The sequence below is a fragment of the Myotis daubentonii genome, chromosome 8 (genome assembly GCF_963259705.1).
Source record: "Myotis daubentonii chromosome 8, mMyoDau2.1, whole genome shotgun sequence".
Taxonomy (NCBI): domain Eukaryota; kingdom Metazoa; phylum Chordata; class Mammalia; order Chiroptera; family Vespertilionidae; genus Myotis; species Myotis daubentonii.
Window position 1 is genome coordinate 64,919,820 of NC_081847.1, and position 13,231 is coordinate 64,933,050.

At 40.1% G+C, this 13,231-nt stretch overlaps 1 protein-coding gene across 11 annotated transcripts in view; it reads right to left on the bottom strand.

The window, feature by feature from the left end:
* Positions 1 to 3,204: 3,204 nt before the first annotated feature.
* Positions 3,205 to 13,231, bottom strand: part of LOC132239803 (centrosomal protein of 76 kDa) — a 159,697-nt gene continuing 149,670 nt past the window's right edge. For 10 of the 11 annotated variants that reach the window (XM_059706688.1, XM_059706687.1, XM_059706685.1 and 7 more), the window contains one exon: positions 3,205 to 6,607. In XM_059706688.1, coding sequence (XP_059562671.1) covers positions 6,349 to 6,607 — 259 coding nt within the window. In that variant the 3' untranslated portion in view covers positions 3,205 to 6,348. The remainder of the gene's footprint in view (positions 6,608 to 13,231) is intronic. The other variant, XM_059706691.1, reaches the window with a different exon arrangement.

A 13,231-nucleotide genomic window follows, 5' to 3' on the forward strand; every position in this document is an offset into this window, starting at 1 on the left:
TTTTGTATAAATGATGCTCCTTGCAGACTTATTTGAAATATGAAAAATAAACAAAATCTCTCTCAGTAGGAAAATGGTTCAATAAATTAAACACATCTGTTCAATTAAATTAACATTACATAGGAATCTAAAGAAACAGTTTTGCTTCATCTTGGACCCATGCCCATCTATATACAGCAGAAACATGTAAATACAGTGTGTGTGTATACAGAATGGATCAAGAGTGACTACTCCAGATTGATACATTTTTAGTATAAAACACATTCTAAATTGCAAAGACTTGTATGAAAAATGTAAATTATCTCATTAATAATCTTTTATTGATTGGATGTTGAAATGGTAATATTTTAACTTATTGGGTTAAATGTTATTAAAATTAATTTCGTTTATTTACACTTTTTGTGTCTAGTAGACATTTAAAATTACATATTTTTAAAGCTATTGATTTTTCTAATTTAAAATGTATTTTACATTCTTAGAACTACCATTTGGATCTTTACTAATAAGTGCAATATTGATATTCCCTACTTCATCATCACACTTTCAAACATACCTATCACACTTATTTCATAGCCGTCCTCTGGTAATTCCAGCATTGACTGTCATTATGGGTGTGATTCTGAAAAACAGTGCTTCTGTTCTCCCCTGGAGGCTCGCTCCCTCTTGTATTCTTGGAAGAATTTATTTGTGAAAATTCTGAGTTTAATTTACATTTCTCTAAAGCAAATTTGCATTTTTTTTTCTTCCAGGGATATGGAACTTGACCACCCCACACAAATTACAGCAAATGTTCACCATATGAGTTTTGGGTAAAGTTACATAAGAAATATGATTTTGTAAGCTTTTTATTAAAGTATAAGATGCCCCCCAAAAATGCACAGATCAAAAGTGACAGCTCAGTATATTTTCACAAACTAAGCATACCTGTGAGGTCAGCGCCTAATCAAGAAAAAGAATATTATAGGCACTCAGTACGGAGAAATAGAACACCTCCACAGGCTTTGCACTATAGGGCTGCAATATACCTTGCTCAAGGATGTCCCTCTTGCCAGCCACACACAAGGGCTTCAGTTCTAGAGAATCAGGTTTATTAGAACAGCCTGCAGGATCATTCCTAGTTCACAACCCACAGTGTCTGGCCCTCTGGGTGGCAAACAAAATCTGAACACTGAGTTGTGTTGAACATGGCATAGGCTCAAACATCAAGATGATTCTTCAGCTCTTAGGCCCCAGGGACATAAAGCAACTTCTTTTTTTTAATCCTCACGCAAGGCTATGTTTACTGATTTTAAAGAGGGGGAGGGGGAGGGGGGAGAGAGAGAGAGAGAGAGAGAGAGAGAGAGAGAGAGAGAGAGAGAGAGAGAGAGAGAGAGAAGAGATTGGTTGCCTCCTGTATGAGCCCCAACTGGGGATTGAACCCACAACCTCTTGGTGTATGGGATGCTCCAACTGAGACATGGGGCCATGGCAAAGCAATTTCCTGATGCCCCCGTTTCCAAAGCCCACTTTTCAAGAGCGATGTCCTGTAATTCTGAAGCCCTTTTCTTCCCACTGCTTCCATAAGGCTGCAGGGGCCCAGACTTTGCCAGGCCATGCAGAAACAGGACTGCAGGATGTTTTTGTTTGCACAGTAAGACCTACTCTAAATACTTACACAACATACACATTTTAGTGGAATAAGCCAGAATAATAGTGCAAGTTGGTCTGCCAGGTAACTGCACCTAAACATTTAATCAGTGTATGCAGAGTTTTATATTAAGTTGGTTCTTAGCTAGTAAACATTTTTGGGAGATGTTTCTAGTCACAGCCCTTGGCTGACACAAGGGAATAGGGAGCACCGTTTCTGAGCGTTATAATGAGTATCTCTGTGTGTGTGCCTGTATATTCTATAGAGATAGCAGAACTGGAATCTCTAAACTTATCACATGTGCAATCAAGCCCTTTCCTAAAAGCAGTTTTCTTTATTAAATTCTAGACGTGGTTGAGCATCGACCCATGTACCAGGAGGTCGCTGGTCCAATTCCCAGTCAGGGCACATGCCCAGGTTGCAGGCTCAATCCCCAGTGAGGGGAGTGCAGAAGGCAGCTGATCAATGTTAATGTTTCTCTCTCATCACTGTTTCTCTCTCTCTCTTTCCATCTCTCTAAAATAAATAAAAACGTATATTTTTTAAAAAGATATAGTTCACCCGAGCTGGTTTGGCTCAGTGGCTAGAGCATCAGCCTGTGAACTGAAGGGTCCTGGGTTCGATTCCAGTCAAGGGCACATGCCTGGGATGCGGGCTTGATCCCTAGTAGGGGGCATGCAGCAGGCAGCCGATCAATGATTCTCTCTCATCATTGATGTTTCTATCTCTCTCTCCCTTCCCCTTCCTCTCTAAAATCAGTAAAAATGTATTTTAAAAAAAGAATTGTAATCCTTACTTAAAAAAAAAAGATATAGTTAAGTAACAGTTACCTACAGCTTTCCCTTTTATGGTATCTGAATGTTCTGTATCTCTGGAATCCAAGGAGGCATGAGGCAAAGACTCTTAGCCTGAGAAAGTCAGTGAACATTTGGATGATGAGCTGAATACATACAAATACTCATCTCACAGAGAAACCTCAGTGGAAGGAGACCCTAAAATATGTCTGGGAAGCCCTGATCGGTTTGGCTCAGTGGATAGAGTGCCGGCCCTCAGACTGAAGGGTCCTGGTTCGATTCTGGTCAAGGACACATACCTCAGTTGCAGGCTGGATCCCCGGCCCTGGTCAGAGCATTTGTGGGAGGCAACAAATCGATATGTCTATCGTACATTGATGTTTCTCTCTCCCTCCCTTCCTCGCCAATGGAAAAATATCCTCGGTGAGGATTAACAACAACAACACCACAAAGAGCTGAAAAAAAAAATATATAAGCTTATCTTTTTGCAGACATAATTTTTCTCCATATATACAACTTCTTATGCAATAAAGTGTTTATAAAATTTTAATTTTCTACACTGTTGAGTAAAAAAAGGACTCACGCCTACTTGGTAACACAGCAGTTATCTTGGAGGCTCCATTTTTGTTTTATTTTTCCAATGTGGTCCTTGTTAGGTTGTATTTCTCAAACTGATCATAAGGTGTTGATGATACAAGTATCTGCCTTCACAACCTAGGTGGTTGCTGACAGCTAGTTATCAAAAGACATCGCCATTTTACAACAGGAACTCAACACAGAAGGCATGATGGAAAGTCATTTTATTTTTCACCAGATAAATTTTAAAATAAAAGCTTTTAATGGAAAACTTCTAGAACCACCATGTCACCCTGAACGCCAGTGACACTGTCTCTCATACAGGTAGGAAGCCGGGTCCGGGCCCAGTCAGTACACACAGTACTCCATAGCCCTTCCAGTTTTGCATGTACAAAATTGTCTGCTATTTAGCTGAAGCAAATAGCAACATAATTTAAAACTTTCATGTCTCCTATGTGACACCTAAAATCCAGTCCTATTTATTAATACAGTTAGAAAAATAAAAGCCTTAAAAAATTCATGGTATGAGTTCACGGTGGTAATCACATAATCTCTTCAAATGTAAGATCATTTTTTACATTTCTACATAATAACCTTCAGGTTTAATTTGAAAGGCTTAAGACGAACTCTAGTAGGACTGTTAAGTCGATGTACATATCAATTATCTGACTTTTACTTGTCTTGGGAGAGTTAATTTCCATTGTCCACTGAATGAATTCCTTTCAAATATTAATAAATATATTACAGTATTTACAAGCATTCTTATCTACTCTGACGCTGGTAGACAGTTAAGCCATGGGGAAGAAAACAAAGATCTTCCCACAGGGTGAGTTCATGAGGTCTGGGACCAAAGCAGCGGGTGGGTGCTTGAGCTGGAGGGGGTCAGGGTGAGAGTTAGAGGTGGGATGTGCGCAGGAGGGCTGCTCAGGGGTGCGTCCAAGCTCTAAGACACATCAGGCTCCAAGTGAGACCAGCTGGCCAACAACAGTTTTATTGTTGTTGGATCAGAAGTAAATGCCAAAGAGCTGGAAACCAGGACAAAGAGGAACTCTGTAAAGTATGTTATTTTAGTAGGAAGAGGAGGAAGAGAGGCCTAAGGTCAGCCTAAGGATTGTAAGACCACACTCTACAAGCTGTTAGTGAATTGCTCTCTGGAAGTTACCTAATTTAGTGGAGGTGTTTGGTACATGTCATGGATCGGAAAGGATTAAATGCAAGAAATTATTTTGGCAACAAAAAGTGATACCAATTTGATTTCTGTAATTTTAACTATATCATGTGCTGTTTCCTTACACTGCTTTCTGCAAATTGTCTCATGCAGATATATCATCCATGTAACCTCTTTAATGCAATAATGCTGTTGAAGAATTTACATTGCAATGCTCTGGTATGAGGTGATCATAATGCCCAAATCCGCCCATATGAAGAAGTCAAGTCAAAGATTCTGATGTGCTAGATATTTGTCTTGTGAACGAAATGATCATTTTGGGGGTTTGGCTTCTTATGTTTAACTAACAACATAACCTGGGATAGTGTGTCATTCTGTTAAAAGACACACTATCCCACGTCATATCAAATACCACTCCCTCTGTCTGGCACCTCTCCTGGTAGTCGTTTACAGGCCTCTGCCCAGGCCTTCAAAGGGTGTGTGTGGCTCCCACCAGACCAACTGGGGTAGAGTTCAAATTGTCCCTTGGAAAATTTTATAAATGAAATTCACCCAATATATTGTGTAAAGCTCTTAGACAAGAGTCTTTAAAATAATTTAAACATTTGCATAATCAATAAGGGTTCTCTGGTGGCCCACTTTACATGCAAATACAAACTGTTAACATGCATTATTTTAGTCAACTGGTAAAATTTATTTCATAAGTAATTTTAAGCCATTTACTAAATTGTAAACTTCAATCCATTAAGAACTACTACCAGAGCAGTTTTGAGGTATTACTGTTAATTTAATATAGAAATGTTACTACATTTTGATGTGGAATGAAGTGTGACTGCCATGCCTTTTATTAAATGGTGCTGTCGTAGTGTTGACTACAGACGTGTCTTACAGCTTTTAGGAAATTATTGTGCATGTGTATTAACTGACTTTCAAACATCAATGGCAATTTGGTTGGTTGGTCATTTCTAAGCATACCAAAATAATAAAGTATAGTCCATGGTATGGGCCAAACAAGAGAAATTTCAGGTATACAATGTTGTCCTCCAACCTACCTTCATCAAAGCCCACCCCACTTGCTCAAGTTGTTTACAAGGAAAACTTGTGCAAAAAGCATATCCAAAAAGACTAAAAGCAGGTTATTTTGTAATTTAAAAAGAACTAGACAAAGTTGTTGTTTTTTTCAACTTCATTTATAAAAATAAATAAATTTTAGTTTGAGACCTTAGGTACCAAATTGTGGCTTCATTTAGTCATGGTGCCTAGACTATAAAGCTATGGGAAACGCAGTTGAAAATGCATGCGCTCCAGCTCATTCCCAGTGTGGCCGATAGCTGGCACCCTATGCTGTTACAACCCTTTCTATAGTTAACTTGTTGACAAACGTTTAGTCTTCTTGTCCTACAAAACTTTAACTCCTAGGTCTCCAATATGAAACTACAAGTAACCACAGTACATGGAAGATAGGGAATGAAAACCTGTCACGCACTCCAAGAGACACTGGTCCATTGCACTGGGGCAAACAGCAGCTCAGAGGAAATGGCCATCCACTCGGGTGGACAGCTGATTCAGATGTTTTGAACTAAAATGTAGGCACGAAGTCCCTCCTGTAGTCTTTATCTCAGAGCAGCAATAATTTAAAATCAGTGTGACAGGAGCAAATCCTTCTAGGCTTTGTGCTGTGAGATGATGAGTAGCGGGGCCCCACCCCCACACACCTGGTGAGCGGCAGGGCTCCGGATCACTATGTACATTAGATAGGAACACTGTCAGGTGGAAGTGCCAATATGACTTACTGCTTAGAACTGTGCTAACATCGACACCTTTGTTAGGCTGATTTCTCACATGAGAAGATTTTTACCTTAGTCAGAAAATTATATGAGGAACAGTAAGGAACTGAACTAAGGAAAAAGTTTCTAGCCTCCAAATCTACACACACACACACAAAAGCAAGTTTCAAATTATTGTCCTCTCAGTGCAAACGAGCAATTGGCTGACCTGTCACATATCATCAATTGATATGAACACAGCATTCAGTCTGTGGAACAATGTGATGCAGCAAAAACTTGATCTAATGCAAATCAAGCCTATTAACTAAAGCCCACAGCAAGGAGAGACAGTCCAGCTCCGTGTTCTCCCATGCTAGCGCCGACACTGAACACAAAAGCAACTGAAAGGCACAGGGCTCAGATTTCATTGATAGTCCTCTCTGAAGGGCAGTACTCTGAGGGGCCTGGTGAGGACATATAGAAAGACTGTGTTTTCCTTTTTAATCGGGCTCTTTTGTTGGCCAACACCAGGCTACGCCGGCTTGAACTGATGATTTCCGAAATAAACTTTTTGCAGTCTACACACACCTCCATAGTACTCCAGTCCTCCATTAACTCTTTGGGAAACTGTAGTTCTTCATCTGATTTGTCCACAGACTTAGATTTTGAGGAGAACCTGGAATAAAACAAAACGTTTAAAAGATCCAGAATTATTACTCATAGTTGTATTGCAATACTAAAAAAAATAAGTGCAAAAAAAGAAAATTTGCTGCAAAAACATTATGGAATGGTGAGTGATTTAGTCATGTCATGTTCTTGCAAAGAATTTCTAAATGAAGAAAAGGTTCAAAATATTAAAAAAATAAACAAAAATCACATCATCTCACTTATATGTGGAATCTAACAAACAAAATAAAACTGGTGAACAAGTAGGACCAGAGCAGTGGTTCTCAACCTTCCTAATGCCGTGACCCTTTTAATACAGTTCCTCATGTTGTGGTGACCCCCAACCATAAAATTATTTTCGCTGCTACTTCATAACTGTAATTTTGCTACTGTTATGAATCATAATGTAAATATCTGATATGCAGGATGTATTTTCATTGTTACAAATTGAACATAATTAAAGCACAGTGATTAATCACAAAAACAGTATGTACTTATATATGTGTTTTCCGATAGTCTTAGGCGACCCCTGTGAAAGGGTTGTTTGACCCCCAAAGGGGTTGCAACCCATAGGTTGGTGACCCACAGGTTGAGAAACGCTGGTCCAGAGACATGGAAGCACAGAATAGACTGACAGATCTCAGAGGGAAGTGGGGGGTAGGGGGTGGGAAGAGATTAATCAAATAACATATGTATATATATATGCATAACCCATGAACACAGACAATAGTGCAGTGAAAGCTGGGGTGGGGTGGAGCTGGGCGGAGAGGGTAAAGGGAGGGAAAGAAACCAGGAAACCTGTTTTATTAAGAAATAATACTGATTGGCAAGGATGTGGAGAAAAGGGAATCCTCATGCACTGTTGGTGGGAATGCAGATTGGTGCATTGTGGAAAGCAGTATGAAGTGTCCTCAAAACATTAAAAATGGAACTGCCTTATGATGCAGTGATTCCTCTTCTGGGAATTTATCTGAAGAAGCCCAAAACTCTAATTCGAAAGAATATATACCCCTATTTCACTGCAGAGTTATTTATAATAGCCAAGCAAGATTTGGAAGCAGCCCAAGTGCTCATCAGTAGATGAGTGGATGAAAAAGCTGTGCTATATTTACACAGTGGAATACTATTCTGCCTTGGAAAGGAAGAAAATTTTACTCTTCGTGACGGCATGAATGGACCTAGAGAACATAATACTAAGTGAAATTAGCCACTCAGAGAAAGACAAGAACCATGTGATCTCACTCATATGTGGACTTTAATGAACAAACTGAACTAGCAAACAAAACAAATAAATTTTAGTTTGAGACCTTAGGTACCAAATGGAGGCTTGATTTAGTCATGGTGGCTAGACTATCAAGCTGGCCTGACCTCCTTCCACCTTACTTAAGGACCAACACTAACCTTACTCTTACTCTGCATCAAATGCAAAGGGATTGATACTCAGGCAACTTTTTTTTCTTTTAAATTGCCAGCTCTTGGCATAAAGCTTCATTTCTGCCTTTACAATAGGAAACTAAATTGCAGACCATTGTAAACATAGGATTAAACAGATTTTCTTTCAAACTAAAGAAGGTAAGAAAGATTAAACTATTACATGCACGTTTTCAAGTCCATTGAAAACAAGAACAGATCTAAAGATGACTTTTAAAGGACACACAAAAGTAATTATTTCTAAAGGGAACACACTGAATGGGAGAACATATTTGCCAATGATACATCTAATAAGGGGTTAATCTCCGAAATATAAAATCAAAAAATGGGCAAAGGACTAAACAGACACTTCTCCAAAGAGGACATACAAATGGCCAAGAGACATATGAAAAAATGCTCAATGTCACTAATCATCAGAGAGATGCAAATTAAAATGACAATGAGATACCACCTTATACCTGCCAGAATGGCTACCATCAATAAATCAACAAACAACAAGCACTGGCAAGGATATGGAGAAAAAGGAACCCTAGTACACTGCCAGTGGGAATACAGACTGAAAAACAGTGTGGAGTTTCCTCAAAAAATTAAAAATGGAACTGCCATTTGACCCAGTGATCCCTATTCTAGGAATATATCCTAAGAATCCAAAAACACCAATCAGAAAGTATATACGCACCCCTATGTTTATAGCAATGCTACTTTTAATAGCTAAGATCTGAAAATAGCCCGAGTGTCCATCAGTAGATGAATGGATAAAAAACCTGTCGTACATTTACACAGTGGAATACTACACAGCTATAAAAAAAGAAGAATCTCTTAACCTTTGAGACAACATGGAGGAACCTGGAGAGTATTATGCTAAATGAAAGAAGCCAGTCAGAGAAAGACAAGTATCACATGATCTTGCTTATATGTGGAATCTAATGAACAAAATAATCTGACAAACAAAATATGTCCAGAGACATGGAAGCATTCAGTGGACTGGGGATTCTCAGAGGGAAGAGGGGAGGGAGGGAAGAGATCAACCAAAGAACCTATATGCATCTATGCACAGCCCATGTATGCAGACAGCAGTGGGGAGAGGAGGCTCAATGGGGGGGCAAAGGGAGGGTGGCTGGTGGCTATAATACTTTCAATAATAAAGATACATTTAAAAAATACAATATGGGGAAAAAGTAATTATTTTTAAAAAATAAACTATGAGAGTAAAGTATCCTTCACGTAGCTAACCACGATCCCTTGACAAGTTACCTTTCGGAAGTTTTGAAGATTTGTATGCAATTCAAAACTATATTAAAATCAACCAACCGGGAAGGAAGATGGCGGCGATATAGGCAGACGCGTCCCAGGTCGTCTCCCGGAGCAAATGGAGTAAGCAGCTGAAACTAATAACACCCACCCCAAATTGGCGAAACTACTCAGCTGGTGAGATGGTCTGCAGCCGGGAAGGGCAGAGCTCCCCTGGAAAGGTAAAAAACCAGGGATCTGGGCAGGAAAGTTTGCCAGACCTCTGAGCCCAGAGGGTCGGAGGCAGACCGAGTGGCAGACAGCCGCGTCCCTTGGGACAGGCACAGCCCCTGACTGGGGAAAGGAGATCCGTGGGATTCCTGGTGCCGCCGGGGGATTTGAGGGCTGGGTTCTGTGATCACAGAGGTCTGAGCCTAAAGGGGGCAGCCTGAAGAGCTGACCAGAGCATGCAGTGCTGGTACTAGAAGAGCTTGTAAGAAAGTCAGCCTTCCCCATTTCCGCGGCCGGCGTTTGCTTATTTATTTTCACTGAATCCTGTTCATAAGACATCTCGGATACAGATACTCACCTGTGCTGAAGAGAGGGAGAAGGTGCGGATGAGTGGAATCTGGGGAGAGACTGAGGAGAGAAGGGGGGCCAGGAGAGGTGGCAGCGAATTGAGTGCTGAGACACCCCTGGGCCCAGGATCGGGGCAGCCATTCTCTCCGGTGGGTGGGACCCCCCTACCTAGCCCCCAGGCAAGGAGCACAGCCACACCCAGATTCCACTGTGAACGAGATCAAGGATTAAAATAATCTGATCAGTCCCTGGGAGTTAACAGGATCTGGCCTATAGAGGGATTTTCAATCCCAGCGATAGAGAAGCCATATAGCCTCAGAGGCGACCCCAGAACATTGCCACCCAGAGGCTGAGCCACAAACTGATTCTTTGCTAAACACATAATAAGGCAGTCTGAGAAACAAATACGGCCTGCTTTAAAATAAGGACTGTGGTTTACAACACAGAGGAACAGGGTATCGCAGGGAAATTCAACACTTTCCTGAATACCTGGCATGACTAAGGCGAGCCAGACTGACGAGTAGAAGAACTGAAGGACCTTCACTACTGCAATTTTTTTTTTCCTTTTTTCACCTTTTAACTAAGAAACCAATTTTTTTTCTTCTTTTTCCATCACCTGATTTTACCCTTTTAATTACTACATTCTTATTTTTAACCAGTATTATTACTGCTACCATTTTACCATTTTTTAAAGTGCCATTTTATTTTCTCTTTATTTTATTTTGGGATTAGTGTTCTCCATTCTATTTTCATCGTTCCTTTAGCAACAATTTTCCCTACCTCAATTTTACCTCTATGCTAAAACCCTCTCCCTCACTTTTCCCCTTTTGTTGTCCTGTTTCTCTTATCCTATTCCTGCTCTAGATTTTCCCTATTCCTTCTGTTTACCTCCTGTCAAAATTTCACCCTACTTATATATCCTATTTCCAATCCACTGCTCTAAATCTCTATACACATACCCCTTATCTTTCTTCACTATCCAAAAATTTTTTTCTTTTTTTTCTTCTTTTATCTTTCTATTGTTTTGTTGCTGTTTGCTTGATTGTTGAGTATATTGTTTTTTTGTTGTTGTTGCTTGTTTTTTTGTGTGTGTCTGTGTGTGTGTGTGTGTGTGTGTGTTTTAGGACTTGTTGTGAGGCTGTTTTGCTTTTTCTTTTTATTTTTTTCTGCTGGTTTTTCCCCTCCCTCCACCCATCCCCCCCGGTTATTTTTGTGCTTCTGTTTTCCCTTGCCTCTCTTGATATTATTGGTTGTTTCTAGTTTGCATTCATCTCCAGGGAGCTGTTGCTGGAATTTGTTGGGATTAGTGGCAGTTCTATAGGAGTTTTCTCCTCATATTAATAGTCTCTTCCCCTCTTCCACTTCATTCTCTCTTTTCGCTCTTTTTTTTTCTTTTCTTTCCTTTTCTCTCTTTTATTTTCCCCCCTCCTTTTTCCCAATTTCATTTTTGCACTCCTTTTTTTTGGTCCCTACTTTTCTTTTCTTTTTTCTCTTTTTCTCTTCTTTCTTCCCTATCCCCTAATTCTCTTAATTAGGGTGGTCACCTTTATTTGGGGTTATTAATATCATGAATATATTTGTGTTTAGTGCCTGATACGTGGTGCCTTGTTGTGTTGTATTTTGTGCCTTTAAATCAACGCAGCAGATCCAAGCAACAGCAGCCTCCTGAGCACCACACCCTCTGTCTGAGGAACAGCAGCTGTACGTGAAACCTCCCCCCACCAGCCAGAAGAGCCACCACAGCTGTGAACAGCACCCACCAGAGGAGCTGCTGCCAACTGAGGAGCAGCTGCTACCGCAACTGCCCGAAGAGCAACCACAGCCCAAGGAATCACTGCCACCCAGGGAGCAGCCACTGAACGACTCAACGTCTAGATATGTCAGTAAGATCAAACATGGGTAGACAAAGAAACCCCCAAAGGAAAGAAAAAGAGGACGCGCCAGAAAAGCAGCTAAATGATACAGAGGCATGCAACATGACAGAAAAATAATTCAGAATAAGGGTCCTAGAGTGCATAAACCGGACGGAGGAAAAAGTCAACAACTTATGCAAGAAGCTAGAAGAAACAGATGAAAAAGTCAACTACCTATGCAAGAAGCAAGAAGAAACAGATGAAAAAATCAATAACATATGGAAGAAGCTAGAAGAAACAGATGAAAAAATCAACAACTTAAGTAAGACCCAAGAAGAAATGAAAAGTGATATAGCTGCAATAAAAAACACCATTGAAAGTACCAATAGTAGACTAGGAGAAGCGGAGGACCGAATTAGTGAATTAGAAGAAAAGGAAGCAAAACACACCCAAACTGTACTGCAATTGGAGAAACAAATTAAAAGACAGGAAGAGAGCCTAAGGGAGCTTTGGGACAACATGAAACGAAGCAACATACGAATAATAGGGGTGCCAGAACAACAGAAAGATGAACACGGATTAGAAAACCTACTCGAAGAAATAATATCAGAAAACTTCCCTGAGGTGGGGAAGAAAAAACTCACACAAGCCCAGAGAGTCCCAAACAAGGTGAACCCGAAAAGACCCACACCAAGACACATCATAATTACCATGGCAAATGTTCAGGACAAAGAGAGAATCTTACAGGCTGCAAGAGAGAGACGGAAAGTTACATACAAGGGATCTCCCATTAGATTATCAAATGATTTCTCAACAGAAACACATCAGGCCAGAAAAGAATGGACAGAAATTTACAAAGTGATGCAAAGCAAAGGACTGAATCCAAGAATACTCTATCCAGCAAGGCTATCATTCAAAATTGTAGGGGAAATAAGAAGCTTCACAGACAGAAAAAAGGCTAAGGGAATTTATCACCACCAAGCCAGCAATGCAAGAAATGCTAAAGGGACTGGTGTAAAAAGAAGAACTAAAAAGCCCAGAAAGAAAACAGCCACACACAAAAAAATAGAAATGGCTATAAACAAGTACCTTTCAATAATAACTTTAAATGTAAATGGACTAAATGGTCCAATCAAAAGACATCGAGTGGCTGAATGGATAAAAAAACATGACCCATATATTTGCTGTCTACAAGAGACCCACCTCATTAGAAGGGACTCACACAGACTGAAAGTGAAAGGATGGAAAAATATCTTTCAGGCAAATGGAAATGAAAAAAAAGCTGGGGTAGCAATACTTATATCGGACAAAATAGACCTCAAAGTGAAGGCCATAACAAGAGATAAGGAAGGCCACTTCATAATACTAAAGGGATCAATACAACAAGAGGATATAACCCTGATAAACATATATGCACCCAATGCAGGAGCTCCCAAATTCATAAAAAAAACTCCTGGAAGATATCAAAGGAGAGATCGACAACAATACAATCATAGTAGGGGACTTTAATACACCACTGACATCACTGGATAAATCCGCTA